Below are 27,978 nucleotides of genomic sequence, written 5' to 3'. Positions count from 1 at the left end.
AAAAAGTTACTCATAGGCATTTTTAATTCCAGCTGCTTCCAAAGTCAAAGCTCAACAGACTTCTGAGGGAAGTTTATGTCTTCACGTTTCCTCCTCATGGTTGATGGGCGGCAGGTGAAGTAACAAGGAACAGATAAGTAAGTTGTGTTTGCAACGCAGGTCAAATCAAAAGATTGTGTAACTACCACACAGTTTCCACTGCAACAATTACAACAAAGTAATACAGAAATAAAAAAAAAGCAAGCTAATATCAACATTGCAGTCAAACTGAACAATTTTAAATCGTCATATATACAACGACAGCCTCATAGAACTAATCAATAGTTAAAACATTAATTTTCATGATCATCACAACGTTGATGGGAGACTGGTTTCAGGTCAGTGGGAATGTGGCTTCACTCTGAGTATGGGGAACTCATCTGCAAAGTAAAAGGAGAAGATGACGATTAGTCTACATAACAAAAAGGAAAGACGCATTATACACAGCTCGGGTTTATTGATACATTCCAGTATTTGCTCAACGTGAACTTTCAAAATAACTCTTATGAATTATGAATCAAAGTGATGCAAACATACCGTGTCGATGTCGAAGCACAGCTGATCGTTGAGCATGTTAAACTCGCCAGGAGTCATCGGGGGCTCAGGAGACTGGCAGGCAGGGGACGAGGTGCTGGTGTGAGAGCTGGAATAAAAATATGAATCATACAGGTGAGGGGCCTGACTCCCATCAGGAGAAACTCATATTAAATCAAAATGCTGTGGGTCGGCACAATGTCAGTAAAACTACGATAAAGGTCAACCATATATGTAATAATCAACTCACCGTAATTCAGAGATGGGGATCAGGGTCGATGTTATGTATGGAGTGACTGAAAATTGAACAATGACATGAGAAACGTTAGCCACTAGAGATCCATGCTGTGAAAAACATGATCTCTTGAGGAAGACATGGGGGGGTGTGTGCTCTCTTGCCTTTGCTGGGCTGACTGTTGTACAGCCGCCCGAAGGCCTCGTCCTTGGGGATGTCGGGGTAGAGGAACTTGAGAGGGTTCTCCGGGACGACCCCGTCTGAGATCACCTTGTAGTCTCGAATGATGTCGGCGAACGGGAGGGCGCTGAGCCGGTTCTTGGTGTACGGCTCCACAGAGTTGAACTTCACTTCTCCTGTCGCAAGAACTTATCATCGTTAGCCAGGTGTAGCATCGCAGGGAATAATCAATACTTCTTAATTTGTGGGGATCATTGACACTGAGGGTTTGTGGAAATGGTGGATTTGAAAGAGAGCTCACCGTTGTCACTATGCTCCACCCAGGTGAAGGTGATTCCTCCGAGGTGGCTCTCACTGAAGCGTAGGAGGAAGGTGCCTCGCTCTCTGTCCTTCAGCAGGGAACGCTCCAGCTCTTTACTCACGAAACCCATGATGTAGCTGAAAACAAATAAAAAGGTCTCTTTGAGAATCTGCAGACCGAGAAAGATAGAAGTCTACAAATGTCTCAATGTGACCCACTGGCCCTTTATGCTATGTTTTTTAACATCCTGTGAGAACATGTGGTTAAGATGGACGGAGACATCGTCAGCCGCTCACTTCTCGTTCCAAACTGGCAGCAGGTGTTTCTTGATGAGCTCGAGGATGGAGTCCAACCACATCCAGAAACCGAACGGCTTTCCTGAGATATTCTCCTTGAAGACGCACGAGGAGAGAGAGAGAGAGAGAGAGAAGCACTCGTTGCCATTTAAAACATCACGTTATAGAGATATTATATATTTTTTCGTTTAACCACTAGATGGCAGAACCACATTTGATTTGAGACCACATGGGATTGTGTGATTCAAAAGTTACCTTGGAGAACTTTGACCAGGACACGTGGTAGTCATTGCAGGAGACGTGCTGACCTACATGAAAGATAATGTTAATAACATTACGTGACTTCATCAAGGTACACAACACAAAAAGGCCCTTTCCAAATTCACCCCTAAGCCCGACCACTAGGGGGCAGTGTTGTTCTATTTCTCTATGTGATGTAGGAGTAGTGGCTACCTCACAAAGGTTTCCTCCCTTTTTCATCCACTCATCCCTAACATCCACTCATCCATCCATCATCTACATCGCTTTCCCTTTGAGGGTAGAGGTGGAGTGCCGGGAAGCCGTGGTACCCAGAGAAAACTCAAGCTCAAGGGTGAACCTACCAAGAAGCTTTTCTCCAAGCATGTTGAGCTGCTCCTTGTTGAGGCCGCGACCTGCAAAGGTGGAGAACTGCCAGCTCAGGACCTCAGAGAGCTGGCTCCAGCTGGCCCGAGGCGGGTTTCCAAAGAACGCCAAGTTCTGTGAATGGATAGAAAGGAGACGGGAAGAGGAAGGTTCACATCTCAAAGTAATAACGCAACAAAATTCAACTGTACCACAAACGTTCACCACAAAACCATAAAGTTGAATCAACGCCACAAGCTGTTGTTCTCATTTAGCTTTATCTAGATGTACCTGTGCCGTAAACTGGCAACTGGTTTCCACTTTTTCAATGGACATTTGAAAATATGCGTCAGAATGTGTGGGCTCACCCGCGGCTCGTGCGTCAGCAGGTTGTACCACATGACCGAGGCCCAGCCTCCGGGCAGCTGGCTCACATTGGAGATGACCACCAGCGGCAGGGAGCACGTCTGAAACAGTGGAGTTCACAAACACAATAAGCAAGTTGCTGCAACAACAGCAAGCGCCAAATAAAAAAATAATCAACACTGACCTCCAGGTCGATGGTGAGGCCCTGCACCGTGAAGCAAGCCTCGAAACTCAGAGAGTGAAGTTCTTCTGTCACCGAGAGCAGACCCTGGGAAACACCCCCACAACACGGCATTAGGATCATGAAGATGATGGAGCTCACTGTTTTATTTCTATTCAGAAAACACAATGAAACTGAACGTAACACACAACACTGCATTTCTTACCTCGCTCCCCTTTGTGCCATTGATATATTTCTTCTCTTTTAACTGCTGAAAGATACAAACTCAACATCAAGTGGCTTCAATACAACGAATCACCATCGACTAAGTATTTATTGCAAGTTTATGTGAAAATTGATTAATTCTACTGTTTGGATTTATTACACTGATACCATATGATGGCTATTGCTCTTCCCAGGTGTAATAAATAACACAAACGCATGAACACAATCAAACAGTGATTGTCTTACCAGGTGTCTGAAGTCGACAGAGAGGCAGCCATTGGAGTAGTCCTCAATATCCATAACTTTAGTGTTATTGGTCAGGATGAAAAACTGCCGACTTCTGAGAAGTAAAGGGGGTAAAGCACGAAAGCAAAGATTTAACACAAGTGCAGCAGGTTGAACTGATTTATTGAAGACACACACACACACAGATACACACACACACACACACACATTCCACAAAATGAGTGTGGTTCTATTGGAGGTTTCTTCCTGTTGAAACTTTTCTGTCACAGTCACAAAGCCATTCCTCATTGTCAGGTCTCCACTCGACCGTTGAGTGAAAAGTGTCTCGAGATAAGGTCTTGTGATTTGGCATTAAACATGTAAATAAAAATACAACTCAATTGAAGAGTAGCTGCTAAAATCAGGAATGTGACAACATCTGATTACTGTAAAATCTATGAGATCTATGGGTGAGGTCGGGAAAAGTCACGAAAATATCCAATAACTTTAAAGTAATTAAAGAAGCCACAAAGGTTGATATTCAGTTATTCAAGAAAAAAGAAAAAACGTGTGAATTTGATAGAATAATGATATAATGATGGAGAATTAAGTTGTTATTTAATGAGAAAAATGTCAAAATATTAAAAGAATAAAAGAGAATTTCTTGAGAGGTGCTCGTCTGAGTTGTTTCTTGAGAAATTACGAAACCCCTTCGACCAACGTCATCCTCACAGTCGACCACTGAACCAAACATTTCCTCCTCCACAAAAGTGGCAGCTTCCCCCCCCCCCAACCCTATGTGTGTGGTTCTTTCTTCAGAACAGACTCACAACTCACTGCACTTGTGTAGTACAGGGTTTGCCTCTCGTCTTAAAAACTGAAATCTTGTTTCACTTCTTCTTTCTGTGCTAAAATTAAACATCATCAGTACGTCCCGGTTTGAGGTTGTGTGTACTCACACTCTGCCGGGGGGGAGGTCCCTGGAAACACAAACGCACAAAAGAAACAATTAAAAAGATTATTGCTGAGAGACAAATGATTTTTACAATACATATAGATGCATATATACACACATAACCACTCAGGGTTATATACACTTATGCATGTTGAAACTTTCATGTTGAGACTAATCTTACTTGTCAAATATGGTTTTCACTTTCAGCTGATAATCCACTTCTGGGAGTTTCACCAGGAGTCTGAGAGAAATCAGGAAGAGAACACATGTTTCACTGAGTTCTCATTCAACAACACAACACATCTGTCACCAGGTAATAACAAATAATCAGATAACACATACAAAATATGATTTAACCTAGAATGGCCACAGTAGCCTACACCAAAATACACATTTAAAGAAATCAGTCTCCTATAGATCCATGAAATATCCCCGAGGAGTCCTGGGTTATGAGTTGTAAACAGGAACAACACAACAACAACACATGATTGTACCTGACTTTGGTGGTGAACTGCACCCCCGTCTTGATGATGAGGGGTTTCTGTGGATGTGTGGGCATGCACGGCTGCTTCTCCACCACGAAGGAGCTGAGAACAAACAAGCGCACCTCATTTGAAATCACGTGTCATTGTGTTTGTGTCACTCATGCCTGCGACAGGGTGTTTACACCGCGGGGGTTTGTGTTTGTCATCTTCTTTGTTCTGCCACTTTCTCTGCTGCAGGTGAAGGAGGAGGTTGTGTCCTCTCTACACATGTTTGTGTTCTCATCTCTTTGTGTGCAATGTGCAGGAACACAGGACCGCACAGATATGAAGTTGTGAAACCGACACGCTCCCGGTCAGAAAGCATCGTTCCTAGTTCCTACTGAGGTTGTGTGTCATTGGTTCGTGCTGCGTGGCGTTCTCAGTACCTCTTGATGAGGTGATAGAGGAGGTATTTCACTCGCTCCTCCAGCTGAGGCTTCTGCAGCGGGATGGGGTCGCTCTCGTACGTGACCTTCACGACCAGCTCCCCCAGTTTGTCCAGCTGACGCTTGACATGGAAGAGACTCTGGGCCGTCAGAGACAACCTGAGGAGGGACGGGAGAGAGAGAGGGGTCATGAAAGGAGGAAACACTCGTCAGAGCCGAGCTTGACCCAGTTTTTAGCGTCTCTGTTACACCGGCTGTGGTTGTTTGTCATATTCTGTTCTGCAGTGTTGTACTTTGAACACCGGGTGGAGTATGAGCAGAGGGAAATCCATCGGTGAGCTCCACGTGATGAGCTGCAGGTATTTGAGTGACATCATGTGAGAGTTTCGTGGAAACTTGGCTGTGATGAATATGGACTCTGATCTTCCTGAGCTGAGGTCGATATGAACCGACTGTAAACATTAATAAATGGCTCACTGTACTGAGTTATGCAGTGAACGGTCAATAATGAATACACATGTCCTACAGGCTCTTCATGGTCGCCCCTCAGTGGTTCAATTATTTGGTTTGATTAGAAGACGATACTCAACGTATATCCACATGTTCTGTTCATGTTCGTCTACATACGAGTTTGACACACAGCAGAAAGAGGTGCAGATGAAGGTTGAGACTCCAGGTCACTCCGGGACGCTCATTACCAGCTCTGCAGCTGGTCCAGGCTGGTGAGCAGCGGACCCCCGATGGCGGCCACCTGCTGCCTGCGCTTCCAGTCCTGCAGCTCCGGGTTGAGCTGAGAGGTCATCAGGTCATCGATCTCCTTGACCACCACGTCCATCTTAGACACGATCTCCTAACGGGGGGGGTTGTGGAGAGTAAATCACGTCATGTTGTGGGTCTGTGTTTGTGCTTCTATGTTTGGAGGCATTGTGTGAGTCCTGGCCCTCACAGTCCAGACCTCTGCAGGATAATACGAATGCTCACCTTCCTTTTAAAGTCGAGCCTGTTGAGCATTTCCTGCAGTCTCATCACTTCCAGTTTCATCGCTTCAGAGTTTCTATCTGACGATTCTGACACACACACACAAAACCACAAATATATAGTTAAGAGCCCATTGAGACTGTGCAGATATTTTTGTTCACACAAGTAGGAAATAACACAGTTTTAAATTTAGCATCCAGCTTCTTTCCACAGTTTATCTGCCCTTCTTAAAAGAGGCCTCACCCCGAGACTGGAGAGTCTTGTACCGGAAGTCGAAGTCGTCCTGTATGTCCTCAATGTGTTTCACAGCCTGGTCCATCATCTAGACAAAGACACACACAGTTATTTTATTTCCAGGCTTAGAACAAAATATAATATCTCTGTTTGGGGTTATGTTGTGTCTCCGTTACCTGCACGCTGCCCCGGATGATCCCGACTCGGTTGTCCAGGTTCGTCTGTCTCTCAAAGGCCACCGAGTTCTGTAAGGACTTCTCCAGAGGACCCTGTTCAGGAATTCACATATTAATTTATAAATAAGGTTTTTAAACATAAAGGTCAAACACCAGATCAACACCAGTCATCCAAGCTTCATTATGTAATGCTTGGATAAAGAATAGTACAAAACTTCAGGGGACTCCAGTTGTTTTAAACATAAAATACAAAATGAAATTGATTGATTTCAAAATAAGACACAAACGCTACACTGGCAGTGCATTTTCAGGATGTTGACTAAACATGCTGCAGGCTTCAGCCATGTAGTGGTTCAGTGGAGCTGCTAGATAAATGCAAACGCTGTAATGATAAAGGGATAGTTCACCCCAACATTTAAATTCACTCACTATCTCCTCACCCCTAGTCTATGATGGAGGTGGTGTGTGAAGTGTCTGAGTCCACAAAACACTTCCACTACAGTTGAAGTAACAGGTGACCACATCTTCCAACGTAAACACCGTCTTTTATACCGTGTTTCTATCCTAAATGTCCTCTGTCTCTGGAGCCGGGTCCCAGTGTGGATCACAGGCGACATTTAGGATAAAAACATAAATAACGTAAATGACCTCGAGTCGAATTTGAAAGTCGAGGCTTGGATGACACCACAGGAGACGTATGGAGGTATGTTTCATATTTTGTGTATGAAGAAGAGCTCATCATTTACTTCCACTGTATTCTATTGTGCGTGCAGCCCTTTAATTACCTTAAGTAATTTTCCACTCCAAGCAGTTTGTTGGGAATTGAGTGAGGTGACTGGGAACGTGTGGGTGTAAAGTATTTAGCACATGTGTCTTCCTGGTAGCAGGACTGGTTTACCAGCAGCAGGGACTTTCCCTCTGAGGGAGACGCTGTGACAAACCTGTTCCTGCATGCAAGCGCTGGAGAGGATACGACGCTCCTCCCTGAGGCAGGTGGAGATAACTCTGGCCATGACAGTGGGGTTGGTTGTGTATTTAATCTATGGACACACAAACACACACACATAACTCAAGTGACAAAAACACAATGGTGACAAAGAGATGATAAATGAACAAAGAAGGAAGTGACACAGTTATATAAGGACCTGTTTTCTCATTAATGTTTGGGCGTTGTGGTTGTGGTGAATGGTTTCAACATTGTGCTTTTCTAGTCCCAGTAGTTGATCAACACTCAAAGCACAATACAGATTTGCCATTCACCCATTCACACACATACAGTGCATCATGTGTGTGCTCCATCACAGATCAATCACACATGCACAGCTCTCAGGGGCAAACTGGGGTTCGGTAAAAAAATCAAAAAAATCATGGAGATTTTAGAAGTGATCGAAAAACCAAGCCCCTGCTGAGGAGGAAAGAGTTTTTACGGGAAGAACTTTCATGTGCCGGATCACCGAAGGAATGAGGTTTAACTGGACGAGCAACAGACGGAAGGATAACATTTCATGGACGTCAGTGAAAATCAGGCATATGTATAAGGTGTGATCAGATACTTGGAGCATGAACCAATGTTCTTCCTCCTAATGCGTCGTAGCCTGTAACCATAACGCTCGTTTGAATCAGGGAGAACATTTCAAGGGTGTGACTCTGGTTAAAAAAAGACCATTCTGTTTCATTCAGGACTTTAAAACATCTTAAAAATGAAAAGTTTGGTGCAACCCGCACAAAATTAGTATATTAATTTGGAGTCTGGAATCAGCCTCACACTATTTTCAATCGTTTATCAGCCTGATAATCAATAAAAATGTGAGTTTCAGGCCAGGATTTGGATCAGCAGCAGTAGATTGTGAGCACGGATGTGTGCACCACACAGGACAGACAAGGCCGGAGACACCTTTAGTCTTCACTGGTTTGGGTCGAACTCAAAAACACACTGGATTTCACATTTTCCAGCGATGTAATCAACCGCATTAAAAAGTGAAGTGAAAGTTGGAAAGGCCCTTCTGCTTCCGATCAGGGAGAGGCCTACTCATCTCAAACAGGCTTGTGTTAAACCAGGACTGTGAGCACTTTACTCGGTCTGGACACTGATATTTGTTTCTTGTGCTTAGGGACGACGGCAGTGGAATGGCTCTAAACATGGAGGAGCCTCACTGTCCCCCAGTCAAACTCCCGCCTCCATAGCGTCTTCTAATCACATGACTCTATCGATGTGATTCTGCTGTGGGGAGAGGAATCTTTCTTTTCATTCTCGCCTCCAGCTTTGACTAAGTTGTCGTGCACCAGCTCCAGCCCCTGCAGAATGACGCCTGAGGAAGCATCAACACACCTACACGCTCACTTTCATCACAGCAACAAGCAAACACCTTCATGGCTGCAGATTAGTTTAATGTCTCTAAAGCTGCTCATCACACGCTGACCTGCTTACTCAGCCAAACGTTTTCTAGGAATATCGTTGGTGCTCTTAGAACAGGGGTGTTTACGCAATTCAGATCCGTGTGAAAGTGACAAAATAACGAGGTCTGATTTTTCTGATGACGATCTGATGACGATCAGTGAAGGTCAAACGACTGAGAAATGACTCTGTCTGAATAATCTGGGTGATGAGACAAAACAACAAATGATTGTTCAAGTTTCCCCTTGTAGCCATAGTCTACCAGTCTACCCACTAATTCCACAGACACACACGTCTGTGGAACACAAACCTGGAGAACCCGTCATTTAATCAGCTTGTATAGTTAATGGAGGGGGGGGGGGGCATTCATGGGAGTCCCAGCTGCTGATCTCCACCATGAAAACAACATCGATAGAATCACTTCCTCTTTTGTTCTTCAGCGTAGAGGCACAATGTTTGCTGTAATGCTTTCTATCCAGCTGGATTCCAGAACTTTTATTCTGAAAAGTTGGGAACCTGGAGAACTTGTAGAACTGTTCTTAGGAGGACTCACTAAAGACGAGGAGTAATTGTGACCCAATCGGCACAACCCTTTTTCAGGGGATATCTTCAGTGCTCTTTCCACAGATGTGTTAATGTAATACACATCCAGGAGCTCACCTTCACTGGTCAAACACAAATAAGAGCGACAGATATTTGTTCCCTGCTTGAATCTGGATGAAGAGACCAACCAACAGATGTTTGTTCAAATGTCTCTTGTGTTGAACAAGCTGATGATGCAAACTTCACACATCAGAACAATAACAATGATAACAACACACACACACATACCCTTCACAACCACACAAGAGTGACTACTTCCTATGAGAAGTGTTAACTTCTGGCGCGCACACACACACACACACACACACACAGGAAACTGTGGTACAGGGTTGTTCAGTAAAGGTTCATGTCTTTTCCAGAATCTAATGCGTGCTGATGGTTTTCAAAGAGCTCTCACTTCGACCGAGCATCCTGTGACGGCTCCGGGACCCGGTTCTCATGAGCTCCTGTCACCATGAGAAAACAAGATCAACAGAGACAGAGACAAATTGTCGTCTGTTGTGTAGCCAATGTCTTCAAATGCTCAACTGCACTGACCAGTTTAAAAACTGAGGGCAACACACAGGCAATTAGACGCGCTCCTGTTATTTATCCAAGAGTTTCTGCTTGTTACCTGCACAGCAATATGTTTTTTTATGTGATAAATGTATAATTCTTTTAAAGAATAGACTTTCTTTACTTGTTGTAAAGAGCTAATATGCTTGTGGTCTCTAACAGCTTCTCTTTACATGTGAGCCAGTGGACAGTGAAAACTCTCGCTGCCACTCTGTGCTAACACATAAATAATAAAAAGCAGTACCACCCTCAAACTGAAAACACAGCCGACACATTTTTACTTCCCTGTCACCTCCAGTGCAAACACACAACAGTTCACAAAAGTACTTCTCCTTGTCAGAAGGACTTTAGATTGACTGACACCCACGTAGTTTCTGGTCCACTTTTTCATCCCAGACGAAGTCAGAATAGGAAACATTTCTTTGTGTTTGCATTCTGTCTTCACCCTCAAGAAATCCAAACTTTCAAACCACAATCTCACAATTCGTTCTTTGACATAAATATTTATTTTGGCCTTCCTCAAAGTTCTATTCCCAAAAATCAACAATGTCCAAACCAAAATCTCTTGAGTTAGAGGTTATTTTTCTTTGCTTTGCACTTATACCAGTTAGAAAAGTCAAATAATCCACTGAGCTCATATTCATATCATATCTTTCTCCGTCAGTCCTGACCTTTCTCACTTCTTTAGCGTTGGGTTGTTTATTCTCTGTTGCAGCTTTCTCTCTAGACATGCTGATCACACTGAGTGGAAGTTATTTGTCATATAGAAAGTACTGTGTCGTCACGTCGAATAACAAAATGAGCAATCCTACTTTCTTCATGTTTTTCGAGGCGGCAGAGTCTGTCTGCCCCCGAGGGACAATTAGGTCAAATACAAAGTGTGGTAAAATTCCTAGAGTCAAACTAATTATTCTGTTGTGCAACTTGCAACGGCAAAATGTAAGCATTTTTGTAGTAATGCAACTTTAAAGGGTCAGTGTGTAGAATTTAGTGACATCTAGGGGTGAAGTGTCACATTGCAGCTGAACGCCCCTCACCCCCTCCTCCCCTTCTGAACATGAGAGAGAACCTGTGGTAGCTTCAGTCCTCATAAAAAACTCAAAAGGTATAGTTTGTCCAGTTTGGGCTACTGTAAAAAACATGGCCGCCTCCGTAGAGAGGACCCGCTCCTGATGTAAATACACAATATTTATATATAAAGTATTTAAGGATCCATTGTGAGGTAAAGAAAACAACAACTCATGTAATTTAAATGAAACTTTTTAAAATAAAATTCCTGCCAATAGATCCTTTCACCTGACTCTTACACCCTGGACCTTGAACAACTCTGCTCAGGATGGATCTGAGGGCTGCAGGACGCCAGAAGACGTGGGAAACGCAGGGTGACCCACCTGCAGCTGCTGTTGTATGATCTTCATGTTGTGCCTCTGCAGGAAGTTCTGCTCCTGTGAACGCACCCTCTCCATCTGGGACAGCAGGTTGTTGAACTGCGCCGCCGCCATGGACTCGTCGGTAGCCGCCGTGTCCCTGAGAACACACAGCGGCCGATGTTTAGGAGACGATGGCAGGAGACATCTGACTCAAGCTTGAAGTGAAGGGCGTGGAGCGTTGAGCAGGTTTCAAACATATGGTTATATACAGAGAATAGTAAACTCAACACATCATTTTGTTCTCTGGTGTTTTTAGAAAAGAAACCAAATGGATGTGAAAGGGAAAATGACAGTAACATTAATATGGACTGTTGTGTCAGTCCATTATTCAGTCTCCTGATTGAATCTCCTGTGTCTGAGGGCGATATCTGCTGCTGAACGCTCCCCTGTGATCACCAGTGAGTCACTGGTGTTTGTCTGCTGTCAACAGGGAAAGTACAACAGGTTCAGAATGTCGCTGGCGGTGACACTCGATGTCTGCAGGAAACTACAGCGATGCCAGACATGTTGTGGGCTGACAGACGCTTGTCTCTGTCATTAACCCCTTTCTGCTTTTACACCCTTACGTGATCTCAGATATCGAGCAGCTTTAATTTAGTGAATGGAACCCTATGTTCTTTTGTTCTTCAACTGTTCTAACAGATGTTGTTTCCTTCTCTGCAAATGAGTAAATGCACAAAGTTGTTGGTTCTTAGTTTGGTTAGTGCATGACTGAGAGAGAGAGAGAGAGAGAGAGAGAGAGAGAGAGAGAGAGAGAGAGAGAGAGAGAGAGAGAGAGAGAGAGATAGAGAGAGAGAGATAGAGAGAGAGAGAGAGTGACAGGAGGACTCACCAGTCCTGGGACTCGATCCAGCTGGCCAGACCCTGTCGGATGTCCATGGGGAAGTTATCATCGTACAGATAATCCACATGTTCGAGGAGTCTGATCTCCAGCTGCTGGATCTGCTTCCACTGGCTCATGCTGCACACACACACACACACACACACACACAGACACACACACACACACACACACACACACACACACACACACACAGTCCTCTTTTATCTAGTCTATCTTCTATCAGGAGACATGTTAATTCATTCATATTCAACACTCGCGTCAGTGCAGTTGTTACCTGAGACGTTCGTGCGCAGTCCTCCTGTCACTCAGTCACCATGTGCTCTTGTTTCTCACTCTGACTTTCGTTTTTAAACCTGTCAGGAAAATACCTCATTTACATACAGGGGGCTGTACTCTGAGGTAGGCATGTCCCTCACACACACACACGCGCGCACACACAAACCCTTAAAGCACGTCTCAACACAATTTCTAATGATCGATTGAATGATACAATATGGGGACGTGATAATGATATTTAATGATAATGTGGAATCTGACTTAATTTGTCCCTGCATTCATTTTTAGATGTGTTTTAAAATGTGCAACGTGAACATTAACACGGTTTAAGGGACAAAGTGTGTCTGAACTACAAGTGTTTATTATCAAACAGCAGCGTTGACCCTTCCTGCTCAGGGACCTGCAGCCAGAAGTCATACACCATCACCTGGACATTCAGTCACAGGCCAATTAGGACAGTCAAAATTATAATAATGTTAAACAATGATATATTTACCCAATGAACATCCAGCGACAAACTATATGAAAACGGTAATCAGAATTGTGACAGCTCACTGACTGATCCATAACTTTAAAAGTGAATTGATGAAAAACAGAGGTTCTGAATTAACTGATCGTTTCACTGGAAAGTACAGTATGTGTGTTGGGATTTATCACATTAACACATGTAGAAGTGTGTGCTGCCATCTACAGGGGGACTGAGGCACTGCACGAACAGCCGGAGTGTAGGTCTACTGCCTGGATGATAACGTTTGAGATTAAAACACAGTATTTCAGAGACACAATCAGGAGTGAAACCACACTGTCACACAAGTTTATAATAAATCATGAAGCTGAGTAAAGAGACTCACTCAAACGCCAGTCATAACTTTATTATTATCACAATTACAAACATGATGACATCATAATTTTGATAACAGTCTTTTGTAATTATAACATTAATACAAGGCAACAAATTGTAAATCATATTGACTCATACATCATTCACACACACGGTCATGAGGTGCTTCAACATGCAGGACCAGAAGTGGGTCCACTTTATCAGAGCCATTTGAATCTGCCCATCAGGTTTAAAGAGAGAGAGAGAGAGAGAGAGAGAGAGAGAGAGAGAGAGAGAGAGAGAGAGATGCACAACAATGCACAACAATAACATTAAGCAGTCGCTGGCAGTGAAATGCTTGAGTCTCAGGCTCTCTTATAGCAATGCTCAAGTAATTACAACCTATAAAATAAAACAGAAATAGTATAAAATAGAATATCAAAATTTAAAATAGAAAATAAAGTATATTTATATCTAAATATATATAAACAGCTGAGGAGAAAAAAAAACAACAGTAGTGCAAATATGCAAGAGAGAGAGAGAGAGAGAGAGAGAGAGAGAGAGAGAGAGAGAGAGAGAGAGAGAGAGAGAGAGAGAGAGAGAGAGAGAGATGGGATTGTGTGTTTTCTTTATTAAGTGGATAAACAAGCCTATCCACGCAGCCAGCGGGGGATCCCCATAGTCACACTTCATTTGCAGGACAGGGTTTTTAATTTGTGGGTTGGACAGTGAAATGATCATGTTAATTAATGTTATATTTATTAAAAAATAAAGTTTGTTTAACTAGTTGAAATTCAGCAGATTAACCTGAACACAAATGGTCTCGTTTGTGTTTAAATACAAAGTTTTGTCCAAATACAAAGTCATACAGTGACAGATGTTTCTTGGGAGAGTTACATTTTTTGTGAAATATTATATGTTATATTATATGTTTAAATATTAATCCCGAACATCTGATCATCTCCATGTCAGAACTTATTGTGTACGTGCATAAGAACAAATAAATGTCTCTTCCATCCACTCATCTATCATCCTAACGCCGTCCCACTACACTCCAGTCCAGCAGGGGGCAGTAACGCGTAAATTACACTGGCTCATTGAGCGGCGCATAAACACAACGAGACGGGGTCAGAGGTCAGGGGTGAGAGTTGACTCGCGTGAAAACATGGTTGAACACGGGGATGTCCGCGTGGTTCACCGAGGAGGCAGTAAAATCAACTTCAGGGAGCCTGTCATCAGCAACGACTCCAGGTTAGTGTGTGTGTGTTCAATCCCATTGTGTGTTTTATCCGGTGAACGATATCATCGCGGCGTTTCCGGTTGTCTACGTTGAAAAGCCGGTGCTAGCTGCTAGCTGTTAGCAACACGAGCTGCCCATGTTTCCGCTGCTGTTTACACAAACTCCCCCCAGCTCGTTCGTGCACATTAAAGCTGAACATGAGGATAAAGTTGATAAAGTTAAAGTTCCTCGTGTTAACTGTGTGTTGACGTCGCTGCAGCTTCCTGCTGTGCGCCTCGGGAGAGTGCGTGAAGGTGTTCAGCACCGCCACCGAGGAGTGTGTCCACGACCTGCGGGGACACACCGGCCTGGTGACGGGGGTCCGGCTCAGACCCTCCAACCACCTGCAGGTACACACGTCTCAACACAACAGATCCATCATCACACACAGAGGAGCCACACAACTTCTGATCTGATCTGAGAGCTGCTCGACCACAGAGACTCTCATCTTAAAGGTTCAGTTTAGAAGTTAGTGACATCTAGTGGTGGAGTCGCACGTTGCAGCTGAACACACCCTCCCCTTCCAAACATGAACCTGTGGTAGCTCCAGGTGTCAGAGAAACTCAAAAGGTTGAGTTTGTCCAGTTTGGGCTACTGTAAGAAACATGGCGGCCTCCATAGAGACGACCAGCCTCCGAAGTTATAAAGTATTGCCAATAGATCCTTTGACCTGAATCTTACACACTGAACCTTTTTAAAGAACACAACATAAAAAAACAGACTGGATCTTGTTCAAATTTGACTGTGGCCTCTTTATTTTTATCTTTTATTACACTTATCTTTCTTCTCTCTGGAGAACTGGTTTACAAATAAACTACGTTCTTTTAATGCCCTGATTTCCCGATAGCATAAGAGGACTAAAGATAAAGGTTTGCATTGTCTGAGCCTTAGCCCAAAACTAAAAGATATTTAATGTACAGATATATAAAACAGAATATTATTAAACGGTCATAATATTAAAAGAATAAAGCTGTAATTTGAGGCTCTGTAATTTTATAAGAGGATATCAGAAAATCCGTCTGTAAACTGCATTCGAATGAGGAATATGGAGCATCTTGTTAAATTATATGTTAGTATAGGTTTCACAAATGGTTAAAAACTTTTAATATTTTGGATCATTAGCACAAAATTATCACAAGTATCGGGACTTTGAAGAGATGGTGCAGAAACTGTTTCTACACAAGAAGGACCCACTCAGACTTTGAGGAAACTGTGACTTTATTTGTTGTTATTTATTACCTCATTATTCTTGAAATAGTATTTGTCAAAGTGGCCCTAATACTCCCATCATATGAAAAGCAGGTTTTGGATTCATGGCTAGGACAGATCTTACTATGAGCTATTTCTGTAAGCAATGCTGGGGTTTGAAGTATATGATTGATTTAGTCAAATATTTAATTACTTATATGTGATACGCCAACATCCACCTTTTCCCTTTCTTCTCCTGTGCTGATGCGCTCTTGTCTTGTTGCAGGTCTACTCCTGCTCAACAGATGGCACTGTCCGACTCTGGGACTTCACAGATGGAATCCTTATTAAGGTACAGCTCTTGTTATATCTTCTCTCGCCTGTTTTATTCACGGTGGCTCATCCCATTCCCGCACCCACATGCACACCCGGTCAACTTTGTCTTCGATCTAATCTGAATCACGGGGGTATCCTTTATTTATTTTTTTCCCAACACTGAGGCCATCTGAACATGCAGCCACACAGAAGTGAAGGACTCATGGCCAGATGCATTTTCTCTGATGTCTGAATACCACGGTGACAGCTGTGTTATCTCTTCCAGACTTATGACATCGGATACCCAATCTACTCCATCTACACATCTGCAAACCATGAAGGAGTCATCTTTATTGTTACCGCCAAAAGTGACCAAGGATCTGGTACGTAGCTGGGATGATTTCTTCAGTTTGTTACCTCAACTGTCTCAGCATCTATTAGACACTGTCTGGGCTTTGATGAAGAAAATATAAGTGGGTAAATTTATTGTTGAACCAAAAACCTTGAGTGTCTATAACTGATAATGCACAGAACTGCAGAACAAGCATTTCCCCAAACATTTATAACAACCTATTGTTACAATGAAAGACGGTGGTTTTGTTGGTTTTATCATTGGACAGCTGAAGGTTTTCCTTTTTATACCTGCAGGAGTCTCTAGAAACATTCTCTCTCACGGGGGCTTTAGCATGTGCAAAGTAGAAACTGGGTAGGAGGTCACTGGGTAAGAGTGTGTCATATGCAGATTTTTTTACTCTGTATGCATGTCTTTTTTTTTTTTGCACAGAGTTGTTCCAGCTGGTTGCGGTTCAACTGCGGCAGAGCGCAGAACAGTTGGTTGAGGCCCGAGAGTTTTCTGCTGTGCTATCAGACGTCACCTCGAAGCCCGCAACCATTGACTTCGGCAGAGGGGTACGCACACACACACACACACACACCACTGCTGACACCAACATACCACGTGCACTGTTACATTCACAAGGCTGACACCCCCCACACTCTCACACACACACACACACACACACACACACTTTGTTGGTTTTCTGACATATCAGAACTTTGGATTTAAGGCTTGCTGAGTAACCTTTCCTCTGCTTTGCCAAATTAAAACAGTCCTTAAAGGTTGAGTGGGTAACATTTAGGTGAAAGGGATTTATTGGCAGAAATTTAATATAAAATAATCCTTGTGATGTTTTCACTAATGGTTCATCTAAATTGTGCAAATTTGTTTCTTTAATCCAGATTGAGCCTTTATATTTAAACACTTTATATTTACATCATGAGGGGATCCTCTTTAAGGAGGCCACCATGTTTTTTTTTTTGCAGTAGCCCAAACTGGACAAACTAAACCTTGAGTTTTTCTAACAACTGACGCCATCACATGTACATGTTTGGGAGGGTGAGGTGAGTGGTGTTCAGCTGCAATATGCCACCTCACCACTAGGTTTCACTAAATTCTACACACTGAACCTTTATGACAATATATTTCTTGCCATGAGAGATATCTATAGCTTTAATTCAGACTGTCCACAAAAACCTCAATAATAATGTTTCAATGTTTTATAATTCTGAAATGAACTTTGGCTCTTTTTTCCATCCAAAAATAAAAATGTAGCATGTCAAATAATTTAGGACGCGTTAGGACGGACATCACTTCAAGTTGACACAGTTATTCACGGCAAATCTGTGTTAACCTTCTTAAATCATAATCCAGCTTCTTTTGTGGTAGTAAGCAAATGTTATTGTTCTCACAGGGGGAATATATTGCTTCAGTTAAAGCTCAGCAGCTGGAGGTCTTCTTCTTCAAGAAGCAGAAATCATACAGGTAAGCCAGAGAATCAGAAAATACCTTGATGATGATCACCACATATTCTCTTTCACATGTTTTAGTCGCATTTCTTGTTCATTACTCTAAAAGAGTCTGGAGACAAATTATCATAATCATAAAAACATGAAGTACAAACCCACGTGTGCCCACTAAGTCCTGAGGATCTTTGTTAACACCGTCCATGTGTTGGTTCCCAGGTTTTTCCTCAGAGAAGACAACAAGAAGGGAGGAAAGAACACATTCACATGTGTTGTGTGTCACCCAAAGGATGACTGCATAGCCACCGGGCACGAGGATGGAAAGATCCGCTTGTGGTGAGTGGAGTGACAACTTGAAGTAGATAAACTCACACCTTGTGTTTAGTTTGGAGAAGATTGCTGATATTTAGTTTCATATTAATTGCACTGAATTCCACTTTTAAACGTTTAAGGCAACATTCCAGTGCTTTTGATGATGCAGTGTGTGTAGACCGTATGGATGAAGGTTGTTTATCTGAAGAAGGTGAAACTTCACTTGTGTGTTTAACCTTTCAGGAGAAACTTCAACCAAAAGAAGGAGTACACGTATTCCACGATGCACTGGCACCACGGTGCTGTCGGCTCACTGCGCTTCACTCCAGAAGGTAAACACACACTTCATGTCTCTTTCATAATCTATGATGCAATAAAGTAGAATCCCATCTGCTAAATATTTACCTGCTTGTTTGTCTGGTTTCACAATTGTTTGTCTGGTTTCTTTGACCAGGTACCAACCTGCTGAGTGGAGGTGTGGAATCGGTGCTGGTCCAATGGCGATACAACCAAGAGAGCGAGAAGGACTTCCTGCCCCGTCTCGGTGCTGCCATCACACACATTGTCGTCTCACCGGATGGAGCACTGTTCTGTACCTCGCACAGTGACAACAGTAAGGAGCTTAACCCTTAATTAGTAGCTGTGGTAATTAAATAGAAATGAGAGGAATGTCTTAATGAAAAGCTGACTTCTGTCTCTCTGTCATTCCAGAGATCACCATCATCCAAAGCTGTGTCAAAGTATCAGCTGTGATTCAAGGCCTGGTCAAAGGTGAGTACTGGTTTGGACTCGTACACAAACACATTCTTCTAATATTGAAGGAGCTTTTAAAGAAGTAACATGTAAACAATTCTTTAGTTGTCTAACAACAACTGGAACTATGTTATACACTGACTCATGGACTTAGATTCTCCTTAATGTTTCCAACAATGTTCAAACCCCCAAAATTTTGTTCCTTCACTTGATGTAGAAAAAAGTTGTTAGCTGCTGTTTAAGATTGAAGGAAAGAAGTAACTGACTGTGGTCTGTTCTGGTGCAGGAGATGGGGTGAGGACAGACTTGATGGTGGACCCCCACAGCAAAGCCATGGTTTTGAACGGCAAGCCAGGCCACCTGCAGTTTTACTCCCTCCAAAGAGACAAACTGCTGTACAATGTAAGTCCTTTGAGTTTAGGATGACACACACACACACACACACACACCAAGTGAGTTTTGGGGTTATTTTTTAAAAGCATTTGTTGACATTGTGATTTCTGCTCCTGAAATTCTATACATACATTTGTAATTTCAAATTTCTTAACAACCCTTTTTAAAATATAGACCATTTCTGATGAGATGAACACAAATTCATTCTTATCCATATGTTCGATCAACACAACATCAGCACCTTGATTATTTTGTGTTTTGTGCAGCTGGACATTGTGCAGCAGGAATACATTCACGAGGAAGGCCTGCAGCAGTTTGAGGTGGTCAAGGCGGCCTTCACCGCCTCTGGAGACTGGCTGGCAACAGTGGAAGAACGACAACAGAAGGCCGCCGATCTGGAGCTTAATCTGAAACTGTGGGCATTTGATGAACAAACACAGAGGTACGTCAAAGTCAATTGGATATTTCTGTATCAGTAATACGGACTAAATTCACAAGAGCTTGTACTTCAGCCTCGTCAATGGCCGAACTATTGTGTTTGTGTTGTCTGTACTTGACTTCTTGTCACTTAGACTCAAAGATAAAGTGATGTATGTTTTAGTTGTCAAAGGTCACCGTGACCTTGAAAAGGATCTGGGGAAAAAGCATGTTGCAATATGTACACAGAAATTGCACTGGTTGTCGGAGGAATACGACCGCAATGCTGTAATGATCATATATAATAATATAGCAGAGCCCTTTGTCGTATCCTTTTTTCCTCTTGATCCGGTTCCACCCTGAAAGATGCTTACTGAATCTCTTGCAGTTTTGTGCTGAACACGACCATCTCGGCTCCCCACGAGGCACGGATTACAGCCATGTGCTTTTGCCAAATCGCCAGCAGCCAGACCACCATGCTGGTTTCCACAAGCAAGGACGGACACTTCAAAGCCTGGCAGTTGGCTGAAGCAGCCCACACACAGGGTTAGTACTCTGGCTCTATTCCTGAAAGTCTATTCTTCCAGAAGTGGTCCACTAACCAGAAGTATGGCGGTTCAATCCCAGTATCCCATTCTGCGTATCATAATCTCCTTGGTCTCTCAATATACAAACTGGGAGAAAGCACTGTCAGGCAGCTGTAATCTGTATATGCTTGAAATCCCATTAAAATATGAGGCCAAACAAACCGAATTACCTCTTGAAAGTGTGATTTACATTATATCTTCCCATAACAACCCCATAATAGTCTCTCTGTTGTTGGCCCTGATCCTTCAAATTTTTTGTGTGCACCCCCCCTTCCATTCAGGCCATGCAGTGGATTATTTTAATCCAACGTGTTCTGAAGAACCATGATTTAGGATTTTTTTTGTCTTGAAAGCATCTGTAAGAATCAAGTAAACACACCAAGTCAATTTAATCCTTCACCAGTTCAGCCTTTATTTGTCACTAATCTCAAACCGTCTGCTCCCAGATGAAGGTTCTTCTTCTTCCTGGTCGTGTGACTTTGTCAGCTCCTACCACGGGCTGGTGCCCGAGTCCTGCTGCTTCTCAGCCGATGGCTCTTTGTTGGCTGTCAGCTTTCAGGAGGTGGTGACTGTGTGGAGCCCGTCGTCCTGGGAGCTCCTGACAACTCTGTCCCAGCCGCCAGGTGCTATTAGGTCAGAGCACACACATGCACACTAATACACACACACACTAGGGTGTCAAGCGTCAATAATGTATATTGTGGTCTTCCTCTGCAGCAGCACAGGCTTTTATTACAAAAGGTTACTTTAGATGAAACCATGTCATTACACCATTAAAGTACAGAGGAGAAACAGATTTGCCTTCTTTTAGAATCAGCCTTTAAGCTGTGATCATCGCGATCATAAGTTCTCGCTGTAAAGCTGAAGGAAGAGGCAGATTGCATTGGAGCAGCCTAAAGTCACAGAGGAAGAATCAGGCATTAGCTGTTAAAGTAGCTGAACAAATGAAAACCAAAGAAAGATGTGCCAGGGTACCGTCACTGGACTGGCACTTATCACAGGTAGCAGAGACAGAGGAACGATTCTATTGAGTTTAGTCTAAGTGCTGGTTTGAGTATTTCTGAAAAAGCTGATTTTCACGCTACAACAGTTCCTAGAGAAACAAAAAAAACAGTGAGCAGCAGTTCTGTGGATGGAAACATCCCAGAAGGTCCAGTCTAAACAGTAACAGTACCTGTGGTGTGGTGAGCAGAAGAAATCCTGCCCAGTGTCAGAAAGGTGTTCTTAATTTGAGTAAAGGACTTTTCCTGAATACATAAACTCATCGCAGGACTCTGTAGTTTCCACCAAATCTCACTCAAAGAAAATAAACCATTAATTAGAGACCAGCTGACAGGAAAGAGGGCAGGAGAGAGTCTAGCATATTACATTTAAGATGAATCTGAAGTAGAAGAGGTTGAAGCGTAGCACACTAGCTGTGGCTGTTTGCCTCTGAACCTCCTCGTCGGGGGACGTCCTCCAGCAGTTAAATGACCTCTTCAACACGCTGGCAGAGTTCCAGAGGGTTGTTTCTCACAGCAGACAGGAGACGTACCCGCCCGAGCAGAAGAGGTGCTGCTTGTCGGCCGCGGGACGGAATGCAAGTTTTGCTGCGTTGCTTGACTCCCAAAAATGTCGGCGGTTGCCCCTCCTGCTGGGGGGGGCCTCCCAGGTCATCAAGGACACAAAACTGCTGTTGCTAGATTCTTCTTTTCGGGAAAAAGGCTTCAAATGCTGGCTCATCTTTTGGTATATTTTCTGAAAGGGATCCAAAACCCACTGTAGACATGAAGAAGGAAAGCTTCTTTTAAAGGTTTCTAAGTCTAGAGCATTAGCAAAGGTCAATCGGACCATCTCTTCTAATGTGACGGCAGTTTGTGTTTAATTTAGTTACTGAAAGTGATTTGTGAGTTGAATGTTGGGGGGAAAATGTTAATAGTCAACTGTTGTGACAGCTGCCAAGTGCCCCTTGCATAACTACCACCTCTGGATGTGTAGAGCTGGGTCAACTGTCTCACTTCCAACCTCACCTACTTCACTCTTTACTCTCAACCTCTGGATTCAGCTCCATGGCTCAGTGTCTGAAGGCTGGTAAAACACATACAACTGATCTGACAAGTTTTCATTAATGCATATTTTTTCATGGGAATGTCACAGGTTTGCATGAAATAAAATGTCGAGGGCAGGAATGTGAAGGCTGAAAAGCCGGCCGTCATTGATTCATGTGTCATTGATTCATGTGTCATTGATTCATGGTGGGTGTTCAGAGCCTGCTTACGAGTTCCCATTTGAAGCCCTCAAAGCGGAAAAACTCTTCAAACGCTAATCCTGTGAAATATGTGTGGAGCTTGGTGGTAGGGGGATGTACTTGGGATTCTTCTCAGTCACAGGGGAACTTAAGAGATTTTGTTTCTCCTGCAGGCACCTTTGTTTTGGGCGACTAAGCTGTTCCAAGTATCTGCTGGGAGCCACCGCCAACAGCCTGCTCTGCTGCTGGAACCTCCTCACCTGCTCCTGTGAGGCCACATGTTGACATGTCATGAATACATTAATTAAGATGATTTGATTTGTCCATCCATACAACTAGATTCAAAACTCATTCTCTTCCTCTGTTTCCCCCCTGTCCTCTTCTGACAGTGGAGTGGAGCACCGCCATGGCCACCAGCTTTCTTCTGGCGGACCCTCTCTCTGAGAATATAGCCGCCTTCTGCTACCAGGCTGAATCCACTGACTGTAAGCTTCAAATTCGCATCTCAAACCAAACAGAAAACATGTTTTTATAAATCAAATGATCCTGTAGCACAAATCGGACCTGATAAGCAAGTAGCATTGTCCCAGTACGACCCCCGGTACGAAGTTAGATGTCACTAAATCCTTGCAACATATTTGGGTTATTATGATGAGAGGGTGAATTTAAGAACATAACCCAGTTGGTCACTACTTTAACTCATTCATTGATTTGATTCACAGCGTTTTGTTTCCCCTTCTCTGTTTCAGTGTTTGTCTTTAAGCCCAATGAGCCCCGGCCACTGTTTTCCCAGAAGGCCGTGTGTTCAGGGAAGGTGACTCGGGCTGTCTTCGCTCCGAGGGAGGAGATGCTGGAGAGCTGTGAGGAGAGCAGCCAGTGGCTCAACCGCTCCCAGCTGTACTTCCTCACTCCGTACATGGTAAACACGACGTCACCGAAACACCCGCGAAGGAAGACTTCTGTTTAAACTAGAGAAGGTTAAACACGGGTTCCACTTGTAGGAGGGTGTTTGTTCTGTTGGTCACCACATGGATCAAGTCACGTGGACATGTGAACATACAACATGTGATTCCCATGGGTGTTAATCTGCTGCTTCCACTCCTCTGAGAAGCTTTGACTGTATTTTAGAACCTGGTTTGCAGCAGCTACAAGAGCGTTAGTGAGATCCAGCACTGATGTGTTGTGGTTTTCAGTTTCATTCCAATGGTGTCAGCCTTATAATAAATTGTATTAAACCTCCACTCGGTTGTTTAGATCTTATCTTTGTGTCACTGAGCTTCAGCAGTTTTTTGGGGCAATGCTGTGACCGATCAAAAGGGGGCGCTCCACTTACAGGTTTTTTACTCTGGTGGCATATTTATAATATATTGTCGGAGAGCGGCCTACTTCATAATCTATAGGGTGATAAGATATCAGTTATGTTTTCGTCTTCAAGTGAAATCATCTCCCTAAAACCTCATATAAGAAAGGGCGGGAACAAAATGTATTGCGAGCAGGAAGTGGATGATTTAGGCCAAACCAAATCTTGAATCTGTCACCGGTCCGCTCCCAGGATCATTCTGAATCTAGATGAAATTCTAGATACACGTGATGTTGAGTTAACGTGAAGCTTCCCTTGCACATTCTGAATCCCACTGTTTCTATGCAGTTGACTTATTTGTCTCTTCTCTCGCAGGACCTCATGACGTTCAGCACCAAAGCCGAGGAGGACAAACTGATGGCCTCCAGCAAACAGGTACAGTCACACGTGGACCGATCGCCGCTCGGCATCAGTTTCAGGCCCGGCCTCTTTAACCACTCATGGTCTCATGTCACCTGGAGGATGTGTGCAGCAGTTTTATCTGAGCTCTGCCTGGACCCGAGTGGATCTCTTGATAGCCAGCTGCTCCTCGTGCTCACACCCGGGTGGAACATGTTGAATATATCAAGCTGGACTTTTGCCTGTTGTTGCATCATGTGTTTTCTTCTGAAATGATTACAGAGGAATTTGTGGTTCAACATCCAGCTCGTTGTGTTGAGCTAAAGTCACAAGTGTTTACTGAAGCCGCTCAGTGAACAAGCTGTCTGTGGATCCCCTGTCGGTGTTTCACCTCTTAAAACTGCTAACCTGTTTTCATTGTTATTAACGTTTCCTGCTTTCCCTGACTCTGCCTGTGTCTCTCCCCCCCCCCCACACTTCTAGCTGGTGATCGATGACAGCATTGCCATGACTCCATTCTCCCTGTTGCTGGGGAAACACCGGCAGCAGCCGGAGAATCAGGAGCCGCTGAGCGCCCTGTCTGCAGAGAGAAGCCCTCTGCCTCAGGGCTCTGCTGCTATCAAGGAGGTCAGTAATTCAGTCCTGTATGAATTAAGCCAAGACAGTTTTATTTGATATGGTCCAATACCACACAGCTCCCCTCGGGGGGGCTTCACAGTCTGTGCAGAACACAACACCCTCTGTCCTCAGACCCACACATATTCACTTTCAGTCCACAGTAAGTTGGTTCGAGTGAGTGAGAAGTTTGTGTTTATGCATCCTCATCTTCTTTAGGATCTCCAGATCTTTTTTTCCTGATTTATTCAGTTGGTTAAACTTTTCGTCTTTCCAACAGCTGCTGCAGACGCCAGCCCATGTCCTGCCCTCCACCTCTTTCCTCTGCTCCCTGTTTGTCCAGTCTCTGCTCATCTCCGTCACAGACTCAAGGTCAGTTTCACGCCTCAGAAATTGCATCAGAAATAAGTATCAGTGTTTTTTTTTATAATATTGATATCTGTATCGTTTCCCAAAAATCAGCCTGGCTCTAGTTATATTTAAAAAATGTGTTGTTGAATGTTTATCTATATTTGCCAGACTTACTGAAACACTGTTGGTCTGATAATGTTATCTGACGTGACTAAGCACTTCTGGAACTCGGGCTTCTCGTGACTCGGCATATTCAGATCCTGGCCCCAGTGCACATGGGAAATGTTGACTTCTTGTTGATCTCTGAAAATGAGCTAATGTCATGCATGTTCCCGGGGTTCAGGGAGGAGGAGAAACATGTAGAAGAGGAAATGGAGAGCGATAAAGAGAACTCCGATGAGGAAATGGAATCTGGCACCTCGAGACCTGAGGGGGGGTCAGTGGTCGACCAGAACGCTCATGCTGCTGATCGCCCTCTGACAAAAGCCCAGATTAGGGAAGTGAGGAGAGTGAAGAAGCTGGATCAAGGCTGGATGTCAAACCTTCTGGACACGTGATCATGGACAAAAACAGAAAGTCACACACACGTGCAGTGTCTGTACAAAGTTTCAACACATACACAGATTGTTTTCCATGTCATGTTTATGTTTTTACTTCAATAAATAAGACTGAATTTCCTTTTGCAAGAAAAAGGTCTAGAAAGTACAAAACAAATATTTGAGCAGTTATTTGACCCTTTGGATCAGTTTTATACAGTCCTGTTTAATATGAGGATCAATAATCCCCATCATGTTTTTAAAATATAGAATTACAGCCCATAGTCTTTTTCATGAGACCTCTCAGAAGTCAGTGTCTTGTAAAGGTTTCTGTTATTCTCCTGCTGACTTGTATTTCAGTAAAGACGTCACAGATTTGATTGGAAATCTTTTTGTCTTCAATCTCTGTCTCCTTTTTATTCAGTAGATCAGGTCATTTGAATTCATGCTTCTGATTTAGAGTTGCAGAAGTTGAATGTTTAAAATGTTTCATAGATTTCTTTCAGCTTTTCATTTGACCTCTACATAAAACAACATGCATTCTCAGGCTGTTACAGGTGAGTCAGTTGGAGGGAAACTAAGGCGCAGTTTGGAAGTTATCAGTTATTGTTACAGTAAAATAAAGAATCACCTCCGGTCGTTGAAGAACCCCTCCCTGATTGAACGTCTCTTGGCCTTGTGATAGAAACATGTTATCCTGGAATGACCCTCAGTAGAGCACCCAGCTCCACTAAGGCCCAGCAGACCTCTTTGAACTCTATTCTTTCATCCAGGTCCATGAATCATTCCTAGAGAAATCAATGTAGAAACAACTTGTTTCACAACGTGATAAAAACACTTCCCGGATCTGCACCTTTTGTCTGGATCCAGGCCAACATGTTGTGGGTTCTTTCTTGGTTCACGTCCCGTTCTTTCAGTCAGTTGTGTTCAGAGGACGGGGGTGAAATCATGACCTCATGGGCTGAGGTGATAGAGCCACATCTGGATTTTCAAGATAACGTTTTATTTGACCTTAAATCAACTGCTCTACGTTTGGTTTCACAATCAACGTATCACTTCCGTTTTGGTGAAAAACTTTTAATACAACTCTCCGTGAATCAATGATTTTAAACCAATGTGACAACTGTTCATAGACACTGTATGAATCCACATCTGTGTAGAATGACACATTTTTCTATGCTTTGAGATTTAATAAAAAGGGGGTGTATCCCTTTCTGTACCGATGTTTGACTCGTCCCTCAGCTTCACCTTCCAGAGTCCACACTTTGCCTGGTCCATGGTCGGTGACGTGTGATGTAATGTAAACCGCAGACGGCTCCACATGTTGTGTAAGCTCATGAACTGTGACACAAATGTATAGCCAGTTAGGGGCCTTCAGGAGTAACGAGCCCCCCCCCCACCCCCCCAGTACCCCGCATTGTGCCTGTCTGTTGGATAATCCAGTTATTGCTACCATGAACAGTTAATTGTCCTTATGTAAACCAGGACCTTGACGTTATCGGGGTTGTAAACTGGAGACAGTAACAAATCGTGAAGTCCTGACAGAGCTGTGTCAGAAGGAGAAGGTCGTGTGTTGTTAACCCGGGGTTACATAAGACCGTTCGATTGGATCTCAGCAGTTTTCACTTCCTTTTCTCAATCAGCTGCTCTGAACTACCTCTGGTTTCACACCACCAACGAAGGATTGCTGGCGTCTTTTTCTGAATCTTGTTTGATATCGAGTCCGTACATGAGCTGTGGCGGTGAACTGGGTCACCCTGTGTATCCTTATCAAATCCCCAAACGTGTTATCTGGCACTTTTATTGACTTGATATGAGCTGCACCTGTAAAGCAGATCCAGTGTGAATAGAAGAAAGCCTTGACGTTGGAATCTGGTCATTTCTTGGTCAGTTTAGTGAGTTCCTGGACCAAGTGAAGGTGCTGAGCCAAAGAACAGTCACATAACTCCTCAGAAACAATCTGCACGTCTCCCCAAAATGTTCCTCTAAATGAAGAGATCCAGACGGACCCAGGTGTCAGTTATACAAGTGTCGAGCTGTATCCTATATCTATGCCTTAAATGACTAACTGAAATGGAGTAATGTTTCAGCCTCTCACACCCGACCGCCCCTATCATCCGCCCTCATCATCCTCTCAACTCACCTTTGACTTTACAGTGAAAG

At 43.5% G+C, this 27,978-nt stretch overlaps 2 protein-coding genes across 3 annotated transcripts; one reads left to right on the top strand and one right to left on the bottom strand.

The window, feature by feature from the left end:
• Positions 1-2: 2 nt before the first annotated feature.
• Positions 3-12,616, bottom strand: stat4 (signal transducer and activator of transcription 4). Of its 2 annotated transcripts, none has more exons than XM_062402979.1 (24): positions 12,519-12,616; positions 12,233-12,361; positions 11,362-11,497; positions 7,359-7,457; positions 6,418-6,510; positions 6,251-6,329; positions 6,011-6,096; positions 5,728-5,879; positions 5,030-5,188; positions 4,614-4,706; positions 4,301-4,360; positions 4,124-4,144; positions 3,186-3,279; positions 2,941-2,985; positions 2,739-2,822; positions 2,557-2,655; positions 2,188-2,323; positions 1,841-1,893; positions 1,586-1,680; positions 1,290-1,426; positions 973-1,164; positions 824-869; positions 577-682; positions 3-419 (listed from the first exon to the last, which is right to left on the bottom strand). In XM_062402979.1, the coding sequence occupies exons 2-24, from the start codon at positions 12,358-12,360 to the stop codon at positions 396-398; spliced, it is 2,217 nt and encodes a 738-aa protein (XP_062258963.1). In that variant the 5' UTR covers position 12,361; positions 12,519-12,616; the 3' UTR covers positions 3-395. The 2 variants fall into 2 exon arrangements, with proteins under 2 accessions (XP_062258963.1, XP_062258964.1); XM_062402980.1 differs by having other exon boundaries at positions 3,186-3,276.
• A 1,853-nt stretch (positions 12,617-14,469) lies between these two features.
• Positions 14,470-26,202, top strand: wdr75 (WD repeat domain 75). Its single transcript, XM_062402546.1, has 21 exons — positions 14,470-14,591; positions 14,840-14,969; positions 16,094-16,159; positions 16,409-16,505; positions 16,907-17,031; positions 17,874-17,944; positions 18,145-18,261; positions 18,481-18,569; positions 18,692-18,850; positions 18,949-19,008; positions 19,277-19,392; positions 19,650-19,825; positions 20,189-20,346; positions 20,834-21,020; positions 22,788-22,882; positions 23,004-23,099; positions 23,364-23,533; positions 24,290-24,349; positions 24,797-24,940; positions 25,209-25,300; positions 25,623-26,202. The coding sequence occupies exons 1-21, from the start codon at positions 14,506-14,508 to the stop codon at positions 25,834-25,836; spliced, it is 2,508 nt and encodes an 835-aa protein (XP_062258530.1). The 5' UTR covers positions 14,470-14,505; the 3' UTR covers positions 25,837-26,202.
• The last annotated feature ends 1,776 nt before the right edge of the window (positions 26,203-27,978 follow it).

This window comes from Platichthys flesus, chromosome 13, assembly GCF_949316205.1.
Source record: "Platichthys flesus chromosome 13, fPlaFle2.1, whole genome shotgun sequence".
Taxonomy (NCBI): Eukaryota; Metazoa; Chordata; class Actinopteri; order Pleuronectiformes; family Pleuronectidae; genus Platichthys; species Platichthys flesus.
The sequence above is the reverse complement of the archived record's forward strand: the minus strand, read 5'-3'. Positions and strand labels throughout refer to the sequence as shown.

Coding starts and splice junctions, on each gene's coding strand:
- stat4 (XM_062402979.1), bottom strand. CDS start 12,360: ATGAGCCAGTGGAAGCAGATCCAGCAGCTGGAGATCAGACTCCTCGAA. Junction 4,361..4,613: donor CAGTTCACCACCAAAGTCAG/GTACAATCATGT, acceptor GATTTCTCTCAG/ACTCCTGGTGAAACTCCCAG. Junction 683..823: donor ATCCCCATCTCTGAATTACG/GTGAGTTGATTA, acceptor TTTTTATTCCAG/CTCTCACACCAGCACCTCGT.
- wdr75 (XM_062402546.1), top strand. CDS start 14,506: ATGGTTGAACACGGGGATGTCCGCGTGGTTCACCGAGGAGGCAGTAAA. Junction 19,826..20,188: donor TTTGATGAACAAACACAGAG/GTACGTCAAAGT, acceptor AATCTCTTGCAG/TTTTGTGCTGAACACGACCA. Junction 23,534..24,289: donor ACTTCCTCACTCCGTACATG/GTAAACACGACG, acceptor CTTCTCTCGCAG/GACCTCATGACGTTCAGCAC.